This window comes from Protopterus annectens, chromosome 3.part0, assembly GCF_019279795.1.
Source record: "Protopterus annectens isolate FY-2018-M chromosome 3.part0, PAN1.0, whole genome shotgun sequence".
Classification (NCBI taxonomy): Eukaryota; Metazoa; Chordata; order Ceratodontiformes; family Protopteridae; genus Protopterus; species Protopterus annectens.
Genome location: NC_056731.1, coordinates 1646369437 through 1646390245, shown reverse-complemented (window position 1 = coordinate 1646390245; position 20809 = coordinate 1646369437). Strand labels below are relative to the sequence as shown.

Below are 20809 nucleotides of genomic sequence, written 5' to 3'. Positions count from 1 at the left end.
CCCTTCAGCCTGGCCTACCTCCTGAGAGGACACATCCTGTAACAATAAAGTCTCTCCCTGAGACTCCAAAGAAACTCCTGGCAAAACCTCCGGCTCCACTGAGCCTTCTAAAGAACCGACGTCCGGGACTGTCGGTTCTTCCACTCTAGGCTTTGCTGCTTTGTCCTTGCGCTTTTTGGACGAAGCAGGCGTCGGAGCATCCGACGGCATTTTATAATTACAACGCTTCCCAAAAACTAACCTGGCACAGTCTAACCTTCTCTTAATAGTGCGTTTGTTAAATCTAGCACAAGAGCGGCATCCAACAACGTCGTGCTCAGGCCCTAAACAAGGTATACACAAGGTATGGTAATCCCTATGAGGTATCTGTTTCCCACAAGAAATACAGTTATTCACTTTTTCTGACATCCGGTTAAATACTGAGGCAAGAAAAAAACAAAATATTCCCCAACGGGGTACTTAGCCAACTTTGATTCGGTCTGAAACTCTGACTTCAGAAAATTTCAGAACGCCAACCTGCACTCGCAAAACTGCTTCTGCATCGGACCATGCGGCAAAAAAGACTGAGGATATGACGTCGGTCATGCGCATTAGTACCCTGACGTCCTGACGTCAGACTAATGCGCCTTGACCGACGTCAGCCATATACTTTGGTATTCGGGCCGACTGGGACAGCGGACTACCCAATGGTTAGGACTGCAGCAATGTGGAATGAAGAACATCACGGGGACTGTATATGACAGCAGGTTCTACGCCATTTGTGGTAACAATTGGGTAATCTCTCTTGCGACATGCACCTGCTCAGCCTTTTATGCAGGTCAAACTTCCAGACCCTTACGGTTACGCATATCTGAACACTGCAGTGACATTAGGACTAAAAAATCTAGTAATGCCCTTTATAAACATTCACTGGTATATATGAATGCAAATTTTAGATTTACTGTTATAGATAGGATTGTGGGTAATAGGATCAATAAAGCAGGATGGCACTCAATATTAAACACAAAAGAAAAGAAGTGGATTATTAAGTTGGGTGGTTTATTTCCACCAGGTCTCAATGAGAATTTCTGAACAACCGGGCTTCATCTTTGGTGATAGGTTGAGTATAAAACAGAGCAATGGGGGTATAGTATTTGTATTGACATTGATAAAGTCTATTTGATTTTTGTAGCTAAACCGGTCTATTATTGCTCTTTTGATTTATGCTATAATAAACATTAATTTGCCACAGTCTGCTGGCCTCTTGTTTTGTTACATGGATTTCTCTATTTTGGGGCCATGCAGTTCCAGTACTTGCAGGGGCTGCTTCGTTTTGTTTTATAAAAAAAATGAGAATTGCCACGGATTGGACTGAATAACCATTTAATGGTATTATCAAGGAAAGATGCACGTCATTACAGATAAATGAAATGTAAACTGTCAAACCACCTGGAGAAGACCATCTTTGTGACCTATTAGCCAAACCTATTCTTTTCAATGAAAATGAAGAGTAGTTTAAGCTTTCGAACGTCTTAAGTATTGTGTGGCTAGGAATGTAATTGTTTATCGACAACTGATAAATGCAACATGCACTGTCCCCATTTATAAAATCATGCAGTACTTGGGCAGAAAAGAAAGGCTTGTTCCCAAAGTGATGCAATCCATTTTGAAAAGGAAATATGTAAGGATGTTTGAAAAATATATATATGTTTTTTTAAGTCACCTGTAGATGGAGGATCAAAGGGAAAATATATCAAAGTTTACAGTAACAAGTTTAAATCAGATGGTGTAATGGGATCTGTACAAGGGAAATATCAGCAAATGAATATCATCTAAAAATAATAAAAATAATTTTCACAGTTAGTGGATGCCAGGGAAAAGTTTTGAAATCCTACCTAAAAGTAGAAATTGTTACGAGCTGTCCTTTTAGAAACTGCTGAAATACCACCCTCAAACAGGCTCGCTAAAATTCCAAAAAGAGAATGAGTTGGATATTCGAGATATCCATGTGAACCATGCCAGAGGGAGAGACAAAAGTCTGGGCCTGGGTCTGGAATTCAAGGAGGTTATACTGAATGAAGCCTAAAAGAAGGGGAACTGTATTTGTGAAGGATGGTTAGGTGAAATGAGAATAACTTTGTCCATAGACTGAAAAAAAGGGAAAGAAAACAGTTTGACAAGGCCAGTATGATCTATTGATGATTACCGTGTTACTCCACCAAGCTTTTTACAAAAGGAATTCGGGAATTAAGGAAGTCATATAAAAGTATCAAGAAGACTGGGGGGAGGTGGTTATGGAGTAGACAGTCTCTCGGTGATTCCCCCCGTGGGAGGATCATTTTGAAATAGTTATTACTCTTGTCGTTCAGGTGGGATACAAGAAGATCGCAGCCAAGCTGGCCCTACCAACTGGAAAAAAATTTTTCCATCACATTATTGTAGAAATATCACTCATGAAGTAATAAGAAGGACCTGCTTAGTATGTTTGACATCGCAGGAATATGCGCTGTAACTAAAAAAACAAACGGAAGATGTACATTGTCACGCACACAATTAGGGTAATTGACACATGGGATACGTTTGGTACAGTCTGTTTCAACATAAAAGTGAAGGAAACCAAAAAGACCTCAGAGAGATCCTTGACAACTAAGATGATAAGGGCTCCAAAGAGAGCCAACCTGATTCAAGGGGTACCAGGATCCAAAGGCAGCTCCAAAAACTTTGTATTCTAAGTGACCAGAACCTAAAACCTTCCAGCATAGTTCTCAAACTTTAAACACAAAAATTCCAAAGTTTCTTAAGCAGAGACACGTTTAAAATAATACTACTGTAGTATAAAAATAATCTGTGTTAGAATGCATTTTTTGAAGGATATGAAACCTAAAAGTCAAATGGCTGTCAATAACAATATAATGACGTCAATCCTCAATGATTTGCCACAAACCACAAGGTTATGAAGGGCATACCAAAAAATATTATGCAAAAACTTGATATTGTGTGAAAAATTGGACAGTAAAGAGGTAAATTTTCCATACTCTCTAGAACCAAAACTCCATTTATCCGTTCTGAAGACCCATGATCCAATAAGAAGCAACAGAAAGGAAAAAACACCACAGATTCTCAAATTACCAGATCCTAGAAGGACCAAAACCCAATGGGTTTGAAGAAAAGCTGGGACCTCTGCAGCAACTGTCAGAGCCGATACAATGAGGAGGAGTTTGGAACCAAAGGCATAGACAGATGTGGGCATAGCTCTCAACCTATTAGCACAAAAATATGGACAAAACCAAAAATAATGACGGGGGGGGGGGAACAAAGCCCCAAAAATAGGAAAAAATTTTAAACACCGCTCCTACAAACTTAGAAAGTTGCCAGAATAAAAGGTATTGTGCTACGACGCATTTTCTGAAGGATACGAATTCAGAAACTGAAATGCCTGTCATTATACAGCAAATTCAGTTCTCACTGATTTCCTATAAAAATCCAGAAAACCAAAAATTTTATGAGGAACAGACTAAAAATATGCAACTTTCCAGTAGATCTGCGATGTCTGTGGAATCTGGACATTCTGTGAAAATCTGGTGAGCTGAGAAGTATGAAAGTGGGACAAGGACCAAAACAAGAAAGATATTTAAATATTACTCTTACAGACTTAGAAGATAAAAGTGTTCCTAGATCAGAAGCAAATTATTAGTACTACCGTATTTGAGTCTGAATGCTCACATCTGGCAGGATGGGTGAGAACGGTGGTATTCTGGAATATCATTAAAGACTGAATTTAGAAAATGCTGCTACAGGTCCTGTTGATCTTACAACTTTCTAAGTCTGCAAGAGCTGTATTTTAGATGGGTCCTTTTTTTAAGGTTTTGTCAAGACTTCCTAAGCAAAGAGACTGAATAGTATGGTCGGATCTCACTTGTATGGACCTGGGTCCTTTGCCAAGGCGTAAAGCCTTTCCAGGCATGCACCTATGAACCTATGTTATGGCTAAAACACCATTTATATGAAATACAGATGAAAAATATGAGGCAAACGTCAGGCATTCAGTGAAAATCTGTGCAGATGAAAGATATGACCGACACATGGATGACCGTTCTGAAGATTGTCAGATCACATTAACATTACAATCAGTCTCTCTCTCTTTTCTGTGGAAGCCATTGACAATTTACACCTTCTGAAGGGTCTTAGTCATATTTGGGGAAGTGAAACCCAAATAACTCTTCAAACAAGAAACTTTTATTATTATTTTAAATGTATTCCTATTCATGTCTGGTAGGCTGCTGAGGTTGAGTCCTCCACAGACATCGCAGATCTACTGGAAAGTTGCAAAATGAGGAAAACGCACAAAGAGTGTGGGCATTCATAAAAAAAGGCAAGTTAAGCCCATACTTCTCACATGGGGAACTAGAAAAAATGCAAGCGAGACAAGAATACAAGGAAGAAGCTAAGTTATCGCATTTATATTACCTCGTCGAAATTTTACTGCATCGAAGCAATAAATGACGAACACAATTGATTGATGCAGTAAAATATTGAACGAGTATAAAAAAACAAAAAAAAACTAAAGGGCGTAGGCAGGGGGGCAAGCCTCCCCTGCATCCCCACACCCCCCGCTACTTAAATATACCAACTCCAAGACCGCACTACATTGAGGTAAACAGAAATCTCCCCCTATGGAGATTTCCGTTTACCTGGACGATATTCTTTGCTTTCGATATTGTCATGCCGACAATATCAGATTCGATATTGTCAGCTTGCGACAATACAATATAGACCCAAGTTATCAATGAGTGCAGGAAGTAACAGTAAAAAGAAGAAATAAGAAGTTACGTACTCACCATAACGTTCCATGTTTGTCGTCCATCTCGCCTTCATTTCTTGCTGGTTTGGACTAATTTAAAAGCTCGAGAGCTTCCACTGGCTCGAGGCTATGTCCTATCCCATGATGTACAGGAAAGATTACTCAGATCTTGTTTGCAAGCGAAGGCATAATATCAAATAACAGTAAACAACCAGAGTATATGAGATCCAGGAGGGAAACAGAGACTCCATAATCTAAAATAGATAAAAATAATCGGCCCGATCCTACGGGACGCAAAAATGAAGGCAAGATGGACAACAAACATGGAACGTTATGGTGAGTACATAACTTCTTAATGTTATATTGTCCTATCTCGCCTTCATTCCCTGCTGTTTGGGACAGCATCCCTAGTACCTTCTTTACTGGGTGGCTCAAGGGAATAAACTCTTCAGAACAGAGGACCCCAAAGGAAGCCCTGTTCCGAGTGGCCATGTCCACTTTGTAATGAGTAGTAAAGGTATGGGGCCTGACCCATGTGGCTGCTGCACAAATCGAATCCAAAGGTTGTCTGGCCTGGAAGGCAAAGGAAGTTGAAACAGCTCTTGTGGAATGACCTTTCACTTTGCCTGACAACTGTCTGTGCTTAGAACTGTAAGTGAATGAAATGCAATCTGTGAGCCATTTTGACAGCGTTACTTTAGAAACTGACAAACCTTTCCTTTGATCTGAAAAGAACACAAACAATTGTTCCGATCTTCTGAAGTCTTTGGTTCTATGTATGTAAAAACGCAACTGCCTATGAACATACAATTGTAGTTTATATTCTGTCCTGTTGCCATAGTTTGGAAAGAACAAAGGTAATTCAATAGACTGACTTAGATTGGTCTCCAAGCACACCTTAGGTAGAAAGGAAGGATTAGTACATAATGAAACTATCTTTGTGAAAAACTATGTATGGAGAGTGTATAGATAGAGCCTGGATACACGTCTGGCAGATGTAATGGCCACCAAGGAAAGTGTCTTCCATGACAAGAACTTTATGTCACATGACATTGTAGGTTCACAGGGAGGCAAAATCAAAGAAGACAGAACAAAATTTAGATCCCATGGAGCTGGAGGTTCTCTAACTGGAGGTCTTAGCAGGAAGGTCCCTTTTAGGAAGGGCTTGCACAGTTTGTGAGACATGATTTTTTTGTTGCTTATCTTCAGTATGAAAGTTGGATATAGCAGCTAGCTGGCATAGCAGCTGCCACCCCTTCAACAAAGAGTTAACGAGAAATTCTAGCACTGCTGTAATGGGAGCCGTAAAGGGATCTATATTGTTCTCACAAGCCCAGTATGAAAACCTCTTTCATTTGTTAGAGTATAGTTTCCTGGTAGACCGCTTATGATAAGAAATCAGAATGTCTAACTGCCAGGGAGAAGTCATGGAGCCTGGTTATTTGTGGAAATGGAACAGCCACGCTGTCAACTTTAGGGTCTGGATCGATGGATGGAACACCCCCGACGAATGGGTCAGAAGATCTGGAACTGGGTCCAGGGCCACGGTTCCTCTTGGAGATGGGAGCGAAGAAAGGGAAACCAAATATGTCAAGGCCAGTATGGGGCAATGAGAATCAACTTGCTTCTCGATGTGTTGGCTTTCTGAAGAACCTTTGGAATCAAGGGGAAGGGAGGAAAGGCATAAAGTCATCCTTGGGGCCAATCATGTACGAGTGAGTGCTTCTGTGACTCCCCCAGACGGGGAATTAAGGCAAAGTAGCTGCTGCATTTGGCATTCATGTACGTGGCAAAAAGGTCACAGCAGGGCTGGCCCCATTTGCAGAAAATCTCTTCCACAACTTCTTGTTTTAGGGGACCACTCTCGAGGTATCAGAATGGCTCTGCTGAGTTTGTCCGCTATCACGTTAAGACTTCCCCGGGATGTGCGTTGCTGTCAGAAAACATTGAGAAGCAACCACCCATTACCATACTCTGAGCCTCTCAACATAAGGGGTCAGACCTGATTCCTTCTTGTTTGTTTATGTACCACACTACTGACATGTTGTCTGTCTGAATTGCAATAGTTCCTATCGGGAGAGAGTTCTGGAATGCTTGCAACGGGTACAGCACAGTTCTCATCTCTGGGACATTCATATGCAAGTGGCTCTTGTGTTCCTGCCAGATGCCTTGGACAGTCTTTTCCAGATAATGCCCTCCCCCCATCTGAGAAGCATCCGTGGCCAATGTGGCTGTTGGTTGCGGAAAAAATAAAAAGGGCGGCCCGTGGTCAACTAAGTCCTTTGAAGCCGCCAATGTAGGTCCTTTTTGCATCACTCTATAATAATAATCTTGTGAGACAGTGGTAGATCTTGCATGGACCACTGGGAGAAGAGTAGCCATTGGAAGATTCTCTTGGGCAGACGCTTGAGAGGTATTACCATGATTGAAGCTGCCATGGTGCCCAGAATCTGCAGTACAGTCTTTGCCTAAACTTTTGTTTTGGATATCAAGTTCCTGATTTGATGGTTTAGGGACTGAATCCTTCCAGGGGTAAGTTTTCCCCGCATTTCCCTTGAGTCTAACTCTTCACCTACGAATACAAGATGCAGCGAAGGCAGCAAGGTAGATTTTTTTTTTAAACTTATTGAGATGCCCAGCTTGGCACAAAGATGAATGGTTTCATCCCTTGCTTGCTGTAGTAGATGCTTGGTGGTGGCGGTTAGGAGCCAGTCGTCTAGGTATGGAAACATGCGGAATCCCAGGTGCCTCAAGTGAACCATAACCACTGCCATGCATTTGGTGAACACGCTGGGGGTTGTAGTGAGACCAAAGGGCAAGGCTCGAAACTGGTAATGACTGGCTCCCAGCTGAAAGTGTAAGTGTCTCCTGGATCGCCTGTCCATTTTTATGTGGTAGTACGCATCCTGGAGATCTACTGAGCACATCCAATCGTCTTTCCCCAGAAAGGCAAATACTGACTGCAGTGTCACCATCCGGAACTTTGATTTTTTTTTTTTACAGACTTGTTTAATCTGCTGAGATCCAAAATGGGTCTCCAGTTCCCTGTCTTTTTTGGAAGTAAAAAGAACCATGAGTAAGTTATGGATCAAACCTGGTCTGCGGGGACATTTTGGATGAGTCTTTTTAATAGCAACTTCTGAACTTCTAATGTTGTATAATCCCTTTGACTGGGTGGAGTATCTGGGATGGATTGTTTTTCCAAAGGGGGAGTGGAAAAGGGTATATAATAACCTCTGGATATGATCGTTTGTACCCATTTGTCTTGTGTGATATCTAACCAGGCCTTTGGGTAGAACGATAGCCTCCAGAGACAGACAGACTGGCCTCCATTCAGTAGCACTGAAAAGGCCTCTCAAGGAAGGATTCCCTGTAACCCTGGTTCAGCAGACCCCCCCTCTGCCGCAAGGTTGGCGTCTTCTGTTGCTACTTCCCCCTCTGCCCCCGGGGGAAGAATCACCACGTGCATCGGGAAATACTCTTTGGGACTTGTGGAATCACATTTTCCCTCTTCTCTGACCTTTGGAATAAGGTCTAGTGGGGACGGAAAAATGGACCCCAATGGCAGACAGAGTTTTTCCCTCGCACCTGGTCAAGTTCTCTTAACAGTGGGTCCAAACAATGATGAGCCATCAAATGAGGCATTAGTGAAGGAAGACCTGAAGTGTTCAGCAAAGTTACACAGGCACAGCCAGGAATGCCTCCTTAAGGAGATTCCTGAAGTTGCTGCCCTACTTGCTCCATCGGCTGCATATGAAATCAGACACATAGAGGAGTTGATCACTGAGTTTAGGGTGGAGAGCTGAGAAGAAACCTTGTTTGAAACTCCAGCAGCTACCATACTCTGCAGGTTATCTCCTAGCTCTTTCAGGAGATTCCTTTGAAGTCTGGTAAAATGGGTCAAGAAATTCACTGATTGAAGTGTAAATGCCGCTGAAGAGAAGGTACACTTTCCATACCTGTCCAGCATCAGAGAGTCTTTATTCAATGAATGAACAGATGAGGAAGTTTCAGATAATTCCTTTTTGGTGGCCGCCACCACCATCGCATCTACTAGGACCCCTTTTGTCAAAACTCTTTGTCTGCGGGAGCAGTAATGAATTTGTTAGGCCTCCTCAGAACAGGCTCCACTGTATCGGAGGAGCCCCAAACCTTTCGAGCAATAACGTTCATTAGCTGGTCAAAAGGTGGAGACACCCAAGAGGCAGGTAGGGCGAGACCCAAAAGGTTCCAGGTACACAGACTCGTCCTCAGAAGGATTGGTGGGCTTCCAGCCACACTTCTGCTTAAGGATCTCCAAGTTGTCTGAAAGGGAGACATCCTCAGAGGGGGACTGTGGGGACCCTTCCAAATCATCCAGGTCAGTGTCTGGCATGATGGACTCATCCGGGGAGTCTATGTACTTCCTCTTGCACAGCCTCTTCCCAGAGACCTCCTCAGAGGGGTACTCTGGGGAAAGTTTCGGAAGAGACAGTCTCACCCATTGGGGCTTCCTGGGGCTTAGGATCTCTGCGCCTGGGTAGGAGCGATGCTGCTGAGACCAATACAGGCGCTTTAGGGGGAAAAGAGCTTGAACCCAAGAGTGGAGCCATCGAAGGTGACAGTACTCTTTCCATCACATCAAAAGCACCCTCACCCTGCTCCGAGGAGGTCCCCAGCTCTGGAGAACTGAGAGTCTGACCCGAGGCAGAGTAGTTGGCTCCGAAGCTGATGTAGGAGCGGAGCTCAATTGTGCTGAAGCCCCGAGAGGTAGAATCGGCTCAAGCAGCTGTCTGATCAGACTCCCCTCTCCAGACCCAATGGGAGAGCATTGGCTCCTGGACTCCCCAGATTCCAACGGAACCGACGTAGTCAGAGCTGTTGACGATCCTATTGGAAGTCCCGGTTCCAACATTTCTGCTACTATCGGGACTGAGCACTCTGGTTCCGAAGCCCCCAAATGGGTTGGAGAAGGAATAGAAGGAGGTGGTGCCTTGGTCAGCTCCGGTTCCTTTTGGGTCGGAGTTGACAACATTTTTGCCAGCGCTGGTGTACGAAGCAGTCTCTTCACTACCCGCTCCATGTCATCATCAGATAAGTTCCTGGAAGAATGGGAGGACAAAGAAGGTAATCTCACCCTTTCCAGGATCGGAGATCTTAAAGTCTGAATAACCGGCTCCAGCACTGGGGACCATCTCCTGACATGAAACTCTATCAGTTCCGTAACTGCCAATGGAACCGAAGAGGTAGACTTCTCAGAGCCAACAGCCCTTGGTTCCGAGCCAGGTGATTTTGAGACAATCTTTTTAGGCAGCTCCGAGGCTGGATCCGTAGTCAAAGTTCCTTTTCTAGACTTTTCCACATTAGAGGAGGAGGAAGAAGGTGATTTGGAGCTCTGAGACCCTTCCAAGGCTTCAGAGAATGGAACCTTTAGTAGCCTTAGTTTGTTTTTACATTCAAGTGAAACTCTAATACTAAAGGCGTGGCAGAAAGTATAAGACTCCTGTAAGTGATGGGCAGCCAGGCAATAAATGCAAAAGGTGTGCCCATCAGTAATAGACATCTTTTGGGAGCATTTATCACACTTCTTGAACCCTGACTGCTTGGGTTCCTTATGATCCTTTGACATGTTAAGAGTCTCACAAAGGGACAGAACTAACAAAAAAAGAGAATCCAAAGGCAAAAGCTTAACAACTCTGTTACCTCACAAAGTCGAAAAATAACCTGAGACCAGCAAACATGTCTCTAGACATATCTGTCTACAAGGAAACAATAATTAAATCACCAAATACCTAAACTACAATAACCACAGCATACAACTACTCTACTAATGGTGGAAAAATGTAACTATGCATAAAAATATATTAAAGGTGACCACGCACAAACAAGGTTGAGGAGAAAACCTCTCACTTAAACGACTCCTCCTCGGGACTATAGGAAAGGCAAAAGAAGGGAAGGAGAGCAGCCCTCTAAGTTAAACGGGCTGCTGGTAGCCCTCTAACTTAAACGAGCTACTTGCAAGGATTGAGGGGAAGCTCTCTAACTAAAAAGAGCTTCAGAAAGAAATAGGACGACTACTAGAGAGAGAGGCCGGATGAGGAAAGGAAACAACGGCCAAAAAACAGCAACAGGGGGAAAAAAATCACACAAATTACTCCAAAAATTACAAATATACAAACTATTGAAAAAAAGCTATTAATAAGCTTGAATGATTTAGTAAAATAGCAATAATAAATTTAACATAGCCAAAGGCCAGTCAGAAGTCACCTGATCTGCTTGCGCGGCAAACAAAATCTGGATAATCTTCCCTGTGCGTCATGGGATAGGGCATAGTCTCGAGCTAGTGGAAGCTCTCGAGCTTTTGAATTAGGCCAAGGTGGAACCAATGCTCAGTTCCGGACCCAACCAGCAAGGAATGAAGGCGAGATAGGACAACATAACATCTACTTTTTTGAACTACAGGGTATAAAGGAAATAACAGCTACAATGGTAAAGGGAAGGAGATAAGAATAATTTTATAAAAGAATGAGATAAGGAATTTTGTAGCAGATTTATGAAAAGCACTTATCTCCCAACGCAAAGTTTGAGAGCTGAAGACAACCATGTCCAGATACTAGAGCGGCAAATGAGATCTGAGGAATGTGACGGATGGTGTATTATGGGTAGGGAACAAGCTAGGCAGTTTGTTAGAGGCCACAAGCTAGTGAAATGGCTGAGTCGGATCCATGGATCAGATCCGAACCCATACGTTCAGGATGAATGAAAAGTGACCTCATCAGATTTTACCATAACAGTAGATATTCAAATGACCACTGCTGCAGTAGCCTTAGCTATAAGGGTTATATCCTGCTAAGAATATAATACCCGGCTAGCTTCCAAATTTTAAGGACACTTTTCACACACGCAAACCATTAGCCAGATTGAGCACAGCTAAATAAAAGAGAACAGTTTGGCTGTCAAGCCTTTTAGGGCTTTCAAGTCAACTGAAAGAGGGAGCCTAGAGCTCTTAAAAGATCAACTGGTAGGAAAATAAAAATAAAGGTTCTCACCCTTGCAACAAATACATACAAAAATAGGAGGGAGACGGAAGGAATTGTCTACTGCACCAGTGATCATGTGAACATCCACTGTTATTGTAAGATTACTTACACAACTGTACTATGTCATCTCTGCTGCAGAAGCTTTAGCTACATGGTTAGATCACCATTGCTTATACTGACTGGTAGGAGAAAGGACGAGGGTCTAGAAGCCCTGGAGAACGGTCCTAGAAAAAAACTATCCTAGACCTGCAGAGATCCATGTTGCTTCTTCTAAAAATACTTCTAGAATCCAACCTTTTCCAAAACGCCACATGTGAATCCAAGACACTGGTACAGTAAGCCTTAACCCTACCTGGAAAAGCTTTGTTGTGGTGAGTACAACAAAAGGTAATATCACGAGACAACCATTTGGAGAGAGTCTGCTTTGACAAAAGGTTTCCTTTTTTCTTGCCTTCATAAAAAATTAGTAACTGATCACACCTCCTGAAAGCTGGTGTTCTTTCAAGATGATATACAATTTGTCTGTGGACATTCAGAGTATGGAAGATCCTTTCTCCCTCGTTTTTAGGGTCGGGAAAGAAGACAGGGAGATGGATAGCTTAGTTCAAAGTAAACTTGGATACCTCATTAGGCATATATGAATGGTAGATATAATTCTTGCAGAAGTCAGAGCAATCAGCAAAACAGTTTTCCATGTTAAAAACCTCAAATCAATCTTATAATCTGGTTCAAATTAAGAAAAAGCAAATTTTTCCAAGACGAAGTTAAGATCCCAAGGGGAAGCCACATGGTTTCCAGAAAGCTTGGTATGCAACATCCCTTCAAAAAACATTTTTACATGGAACTGCACTGAAAGTGGGGGTCCATGGGCAGACACGGTGAAATGGCTGACAACTGTATCCTAACAGAGAAATAAGAAAGGTTAGATGACAATAACGGTCACAATAATTGTAGACACAGAGAAACACTGGCCTTAAAAGGGTCCTGGCACCAACTAGAAAATATTTTCCACTTGTTAATATATGATTTTACTAGTGGTAGGCTTTAATTTAATTACTTGATGCAGATCCTCATAAAATACATAACTAAAAGGTATTAAAGCTCTATAGTCTATGCAGGTAGTTACAGCTGTTTGGGGTCAGGGTGTATCAAACACCTGTTATTCTGTGTGAGTAGGGTCCAGTATGTGAAGAAGCTTATGGTACTTGCCCCTTGGACATTTCCAAAAGAAGGGATAAATGACTACTGCCTGAGCCAGAAGGCAGTCACAAAAATAATCTTTGGGAAAGTCCTTCTGAATCTTCAGAATGATCCTGGACATTAGTGGAAAGGGTGGGAAAGAATACAGAACATTCCTGCCTGGGGGGGGGGAGACACCTTTACCAGGCCTTCCTACAATGTTTCCTGGAGAGAATTTTGCCAACTGACAGTTGTGAATGGAGGTAAAAGATACACTGTAAAGATAAACAAGTAATCTAAATTAGGAAAAATGTGAATACCTTGCAGTCTTGCAGCAGGCTATCACTGGAACTACATAACTTTGTAAATATCTTTGGAGCAGTGGATAACCCAAGGGGTAATGTAGAGAACTGAAAGTGTGACGCAGATACAGAAAACCTTAAGAAACTTCTGAAATCTAGTGCTACACGAATGTGATGACAACATCTTTCAAATCTAGGGTCACCAAAAATCTTAAATGAGGAATGAGAGGTAACATTTTTAAATTTGGAAATGTAACAAACTTGTTTAAAAAGTTTTCTTTGGCACTAGAAACATTCTTTAATAAAAGACTTCTCCTATCTGAGAAAGAGGGACAGCTTCTGTCAAGGCCTGAGATAGCAGATGCTGAATGACAAGAGGGAAAACAGAAGTTTGATATAGCAGATGAGAAGGAATCCCCTGAAAAGGAGGAAAACATTCCCGTTGCCATCTGTATCCATGATGAATCACTCTCAAAACCCATTTGTCTGGGACTATCTCTTGCCAAAGTTAGAAAAGGAAGTTTGGATTTTTGGAAAGAATTAAAGGCTTGCCAGTGTGGGAAGGGGGGAGAACTCTGAAGATAGGCACTCAGACTTGTTAGACTGTCCTTTATTCTGGGGGGGGGGGGGGGGGTCATCCTTTCTTCTTTGAACCTCCATGCCATTGCTTTAAAAAATTCTGCTTATCATCAGCTTGCTGTGTCTGCTTATTTTGTTCTTCATAAAATGCTGCAGATGCAGCATTAAAACAACACATTTGGAGAAGAAAGGCTGAAAAATCTGTGAAACTCCCTATATCAGCTTCCCTTTCTCGTCACACTTTTTAAAGGCCGCTGCAGCTATACTACCTCTCTAAGGGAATATCTAGATTTACTGCTTTAATGTCGGCAGGAAGATTTTTGAGTAAGCAGCCGAGCAAACCTCTTCTTAAGAATTCCAGTAGCAGCAGCTTTGGAAGTGCCATCAGCTGAATAATTAGCACATTTCCAAGTGTGCAGTCACTTGAGACACAGAAGCACTAAGATTACACAAAGATGAATTTTCCTCAGATAAAGGAAAATATGCCATAATGCTCCTCATATTCTTAAAAAAGGGAGGCATAAACTTAAACATGATCTTCACAACTGGAAAAATCTGAAAGAATAGCCTTCTGAGCTATTCGAGCTACTCTAAAACAACAAAAGGTAGTAGTAAGAAATATTTGAAAAATAAAATAAACAGTAGTAAAAAATCTAGTTGCAATTAAAATTTCTTCACTTTTGTGAATAAAAACAGCTTCATGTTCTTTGTACCAAAACACCACTTTCTGACTTAAATCTGCTTTTATCAATTAGCAGATAAGCACTGTGTTTACGTAAAGAAATTAGAAATAAATCTTGTATTTATACATATTTCAAAAACAACTGGGAATTCTAAAAAATACGTTGCAGAAGAATATACTTTTCCCCTAATCTGTCAATGGCTGTCCCATCTTTTTCAGAAGGGGAAGGGCTGGCATTAACCAGATTTCATCATCGGCTAGGTTTACCAAATAAATCACTGCTGGCTGTGATCTGGGGTTAGAAAATAAAAACTTATAAGACTGAAGAGCTTCATACAATCTATCTACTTTCTTAGGGGCAGTAGGCTGCCAGGCAAGTTACAGGTTGTAATAAATATATCCTTCAAAGCTGGAAGAACAGGAGGAACTGAAGTAGGTTCTGAATATTACAATTGCAATACTTCATAATATTTATTTAAAGGCAGAGGAATATCATTATGTTCCCATTGAAACAACTGATTAATTCTGGTATGGCTTCAGAAAATGAAAATCCTTTCAAGGGACTGTTGCTTATTTTTGGCAGGATCTTCTGAAGAAGCAGACCTACTCTTGGCAGTCAAAACCTCCCTAGAAAGGGACATCCCAGTCTAGCTAGGAAGAGAAGTATACCCTGTCTCTTCTTCCAAGATGGACAACAGTGATTCTCTCTTGTCTGCTAAAGGCACTCCAGCAGCCAAAGGGGACACGTCTAACTCCCAGTTTATGATGGTTGCAGAGACTACACCAGATGGTATCAAGGAAAAAAAATGGTCTGAGGAACCAGTAATGACCACAGCACAGTCACTCAAATATGGCTGAGGAAATTTAGTAGCCTGCTAAAGGGGCAAAGAATGCTTGGAAAGTTCCTTCTTGTGGTTGAAAGAAGGAAGAACTAATAAATAGGTACGCTGTTCCATAGTGAAGCTAAAAAGATGCCTTAATCCTGGGAAGCACTGGCAGCAATAGTTAGTGAAACAAGTATTAAAAAATAATTTTCCCACAAAACAGACAGTAAAAATCACTTTAAACATTTGCCCAATCCCCAAAAGTAATGTAAAACAACATGCACGCAAGAAAAAGTTTTAACAACTTCTTTACTCAAAATTAAAAATGTTCACAATCAAAACGACTAAGTCATGTGACAGTCTATAAAACTTCTTCCAAGCTTAAAGTCAGTCATAAAAACAGAAGTTTAAGTTTTTAAGTTTTTCCCCCTTTAGGGAACTTCTCTACCCAGCAATGGAGTAGTGTTAGCTGACAGTCGACCCACGAAAGCCTGTAAGAGAAGCAATTCTCAGTTGCAGGAAAGCTTTGAAGGGCCTGGCACCTAAACCACACTTTCTTCAGCTCTCAAGCTGTCTGATGGTTTGGGTGCATGAAAGATGCCCTTAAGCTTTGTATATTTGCTGGCTGTTATATCCTTACCAGGCTGTAACCCATATAGCCAAGGCTACTGCAACAGTGATCAAATGATGATCATCATGTGTGATAACAGTGTTAACGCCTTACAATAAATATAACCTGAAGACAATTGTTGGGAAGCATGGTACACAATATCTTTAAACTAACATTTCTAACTTCTTACTTAAATAATCACCATTAAGAGAAATTAGACACTCAGTTTCAACGTGCTGGTTATGTGTCTATGGTGGTTTCAAACAAGTAAAACAATTTATCAGATTTTGCTACAACCTTGTGCTTAAACTAAATGTAAACCTAAACTGGCACCTCTTACCTTTTTCGCTAACACTTTCACTTTCAATTTCTACATCATCACAGCTTGTATATTCAGGAGTCGATGCTAACTCTTCTTCAGAGCTACTCAGTGAAACCTGACGCATTTTTCCACCCTTCTTTGTTTTGTGAGGCTTTGGTGGTGGAGGCCTCACTGATTCTGATTGGTCTGAACTGAGTGAATCATTCCTTAACATGGTCTCCATCTTTTCTCGTTTTGATTTCCTTACAGCTGAGCTAGGATCTAAATGATGTTGTTTACGTAATGAATCTGTACACCTCATATCTTGTCTATCCGTAAGGACAGGACTCCTCCTGGGTGTTGGAGGACTGTGATTTGCTGTCCTTTGCCGGATAGGACTCATTTCCTGCATATCTCGTGTTCTTTCTACAGAATAAGAACGTTGGTTTTCTACTGGAGATCTTCTTTCTGACATTGTTCTTTGCCGTGACTGTCGTTCCAGCCTAAGCATAGAAATCTGCGAATCTTCAAGTTCTGTATGTGCCAAAGACACATCACTGTGCCTTCGTTCATGCCGTGCTCTGGAAACCTCAGCATGAATACGCATTTGCTCTTCATATGGCTGAGGCTTAACTGGATATCGAGCTAAATTTGGATCACTTCTATACCGGTTTTGGTACTCCTCTTCTCGTCTTTGTCTTTCATACTCATCCCTGTTCTGTCCATCAATATCCTCATCCAGACTGTACTCCTGTGATCGCCTGCGAGTCCTTCGTCCAGAATCTCTATAATCTCTATATTCAGAGTCATCATAAATCCGTGAACTGCGCTGTGATCTCCGTTCTGCATATTCAGGTGGTGATCTTGGCATTACGCTGTCCAGTGTTGCATACTGTGATTGATCTACTCTCTCCTCTCTTTGGTCGTACTGCCTTTTCTGTTCCCTGGATGCTGATGGGCTTCGCTTTCTGTGCAAAGCAAACATAACAGAATCAGTTCAAACAACCCAATTTTATTTCAGAATACCAATGATCAAACTTTCTATGTATCAGCATTTTGAATGACCAAATTAATTTCACATGTTACTAAACTAGACTGAAGTACTTATGCCAAGGAAAATAACTACATTTGTAGTATATGGACAACAATGACATTTTAAAGACAACCACTTCTATCAATCAGAAACTGATACTTATTTTTAGACATTAGTTGCTTGAATTACAATAATAAAAAACATACATTATATTTCTTATTGTAATCTTGGTTGTATCATACTGCTGCAGTGTGATAAAAAAATTAAAAAAAATAAAAACAGCAATCTAAAAAAATAATGACTAAAACAATTAAGGAATAAGACACAATAAGGTGTGGTTTGCCCAAAAACAGCATACACACTGGTGTATAATAAGGCACAATGCGCCTGCACTGTTGTAGTATCCCTGCTATTATTAGTTACTACTGTGGTGGTGCTAAAGTGGTAGCGTTGTTGCCTCACAGCAAGAGGTTCTCCGGTTCGATTCATGGCTGGAGTGCCTTCTGTGCGGAGTCGTCATGTCCTCCCCGCGGTCGAGTGGCCTCTGAAAGACATGCGTGAATGGGCGTGCCTTTGCTGAAGGTTGGGCGTCGGGCTGGCAACTCGGCGCCATAAAAAAATCTACTGCCAATCATTAGTGGACCTGAGTCCATGGTGGCGACCCCTAACCAGGAAAAGACAAAAACTGTGGTAGGGGAGTTGTAGCCAGGCAAAAGTATGGAAGTTGTATTAGATGGCAAGTACTGTGTAGTATGTATATTGCTGTTATTTTTGCATGCATAAAAATGTTGGTTATGACATTACAAACAACCCTTTAGCCATTCACTAAACAGAAAAGTGAAAATAACTTCTGTAAGTCAACGTCCTGACTTTCTCTTGCTTTTTTAATTATGTTTAACAACTGTGATTCTGAAGTAATTAGCATCTGCTGGCATACAACTCCCATGTTACTGTTCTCGAATATCTATAATTTCTAAACTGAATAGTGCCAGAACTTTTCTTTTTCTATACTACTGCAATCAGCTATAAAAAAGCAAATTTATTTTTATATAGCTTGTAAAGCCTGGCACAGTGCAGCTCATATCAGTACAATTACTATTTTTAACACATATAACTTCAAATGTCTCAAGTTGACGTCCATTATTACGGCTAAGATACATTAGCATGTAGCAAACAAACAGGCTCTTTCACATTTTCTCCAACTTGTTTTGCTTTCCCCAAAAAGAAGGCACAGTATACAAACGCTAATGTGGATTTTTTACCTTTCTATATAGCTGGTGCCCTCACAAACTCTAATTTAGAATGCTAGGCCAGGCAAATTGTACCAAGGCCACAGTCACAGCCAGGAGATAAATTAGACTGTCTTGGGGTCTTGGGATTAGCACAGTTCTGCCTGAATTAGAATATTAACTTGTAGTTTTTTTTTTACTGTCAGAGAAATGTTTGTAATCAAATACGATGGTACTTCCTTATTATAGCAGCCTCGCCAAAATCGCTATGGTGAGGAAACATTCTGCCTAACAGTAAACGAAATCTACCAATCAAAGGAATATTCAAAAATACAGAGTTATCTAACAATAACCACATTTTATTGATGTATTTGTTAGTGTTGTATATTTTTGTTTTATTGACTAGGTTAACCCTGCTGGGACAAGCCTATTCTTAGATGGGCCGATGGGATAGTCTCATAACTTGTACAAGTATCTACATGACCATATTACGGTAAGTTTTTAGATAAGCTAACAGCACATGACAGACTGCAAGTAGTACATACTCAGTGAACAGATTCATTGTGAAGAAGTTGCATCACTTTACAAATTACAGTTAGTGCACACAGTCAGGTACACAGAGCCGATCGTCTAGGTAGATATGTCTGAAGTAAGAGATGTTATCTCAGTGTACAGCTACTGTTTACTATTAGGTAGTACATCATGTTAGTATTACAGTAATAGTTTACAACTTGATACATTTACAATTACATTTCTTAACCAGTGACAGCTAATAATGGTACATCAATGGACACCAATCAATTAGCTAATTTTACTTCCTTATTATAGCGCCCTTGCCAAAAATGCTATGGTGAAACTGCTGTAATCACACTGCTCACTGCTTACGTTACTATATCGGCGAGGCCTCTATAATAAGGAAGCACCAATACAACAACACTAGCTATGTTTAATAATAAATGTGCTGGTATGAATGGAATCTGGTAATCACATACACAACAAAGGGTTCAGTTCATTTTAGTTATTATTGTTGAAGTATTAATTTTAGGACCTAGATGAATATTTTTACTGAGAGTATAGGCAAAAAAGTCATGTTTGTAAATATGATCTGTTCCGGATTTCAGCTGAGCAATGTATGTTTGGAGAAGGCTTGAGGGATTTGAAGTAGACCCAGTTGGTATTTTGTGCTTCTATTCTTCTTTATGGCTAGCAGAAAGCACTGATCCATAAGTAGTAGTATTTTTTATTAAACACATGAAACTGTTAGTTTTCAAATGTCTTCCAGGCAGGACAACAATAAAATGCTTAAAAAAGCCCATCAATTTACAAAATTTCAACAACATGCAAGTGCTCTTTCAGTCTGAAAGAGCTATGCATGCTTGTATCAATGAACATCTGACTGATATAAAAACTAAGAATATGCTGAATGCATTAAATAGACATGTATATAATGCTGACCATATTGAACAGTTCATTTCAGATTTTTGTGACTGGTTTCCAAAAACGTATGCAGACATGTTTAAAGGAACATATTATTAAAGAAAGAATTGGAATGGCAAGTCAGCCTAGAATCCACTAGCAGTCATGTTTAAATGGTTATTTTTTCATTATGTCTTAACAAAAGGATAGAAACATGAAATGAAAAGAGGGCTGTGGCTGCCTTCCTTGTTCATACGGCAGGATTCAGAAAGAAACCAGCCCGCTGAAGCAATAAGGGCCCTTTAAAATGATTTGGAAAAAGTACAGTTTTGTACCTACCATAAATGTAGATGTTCGAAGATCCACATTGCTGCAGTCCTTACATATGGGGTAGTCCGCTGTCCTCGGTCGGCCCGAATACCAAAGTATTAGGCTGACGTCGGTCATGGCGCTCAGATCTGACATCAGAGCGTCAGGGTATAAAAGCGCATGACCGACGTCATATCCTCAGTCTTTTCTTGCCCCAGATGTCAGAAGGCCCAAAAAGAAAGGCCACAGCCCAAAAACAGGATACTTCCCCAAAACATGCCCAATAACAACCATCACCCAAACCATATAACCATGCCAAACTACAGAGGGGAAGGAGGGAGGGTAAATTGGACTGCAGCAATGTGGATCTTCGAACATCTACATTTATGGTAGGTACAAAACTGTACTATGTTCTTCATCTCACATTGCTGCAGTCCTTACATATGGGTAGAATCCCAAAGCAGAGGTAAAGGGAGGATGGCAAAATCATAAAGCATTAGGGGCTGCTAAAATGCCCTGTAATATTGCAGTGGCAAATCCAGCCCT

At 41.1% G+C, this 20809-nt stretch overlaps 1 protein-coding gene across 3 annotated transcripts in view; it reads right to left on the bottom strand.

Annotated features, from left to right (window-relative positions):
* RIMS2 (regulating synaptic membrane exocytosis 2) overlaps nucleotides 1–20809 on the bottom strand; it is a 6281053-nt gene that overhangs the window by 5460885 nt on the left and 799359 nt on the right. For all 3 annotated transcript variants that reach the window (XM_044065683.1, XM_044065685.1, XM_044065684.1), the window contains exon 2: nucleotides 16316–17244. In XM_044065683.1, the coding sequence (XP_043921618.1) occupies nucleotides 16316–17244 (929 nt within the window). The remainder of the gene's footprint in view (nucleotides 1–16315; nucleotides 17245–20809) is intronic.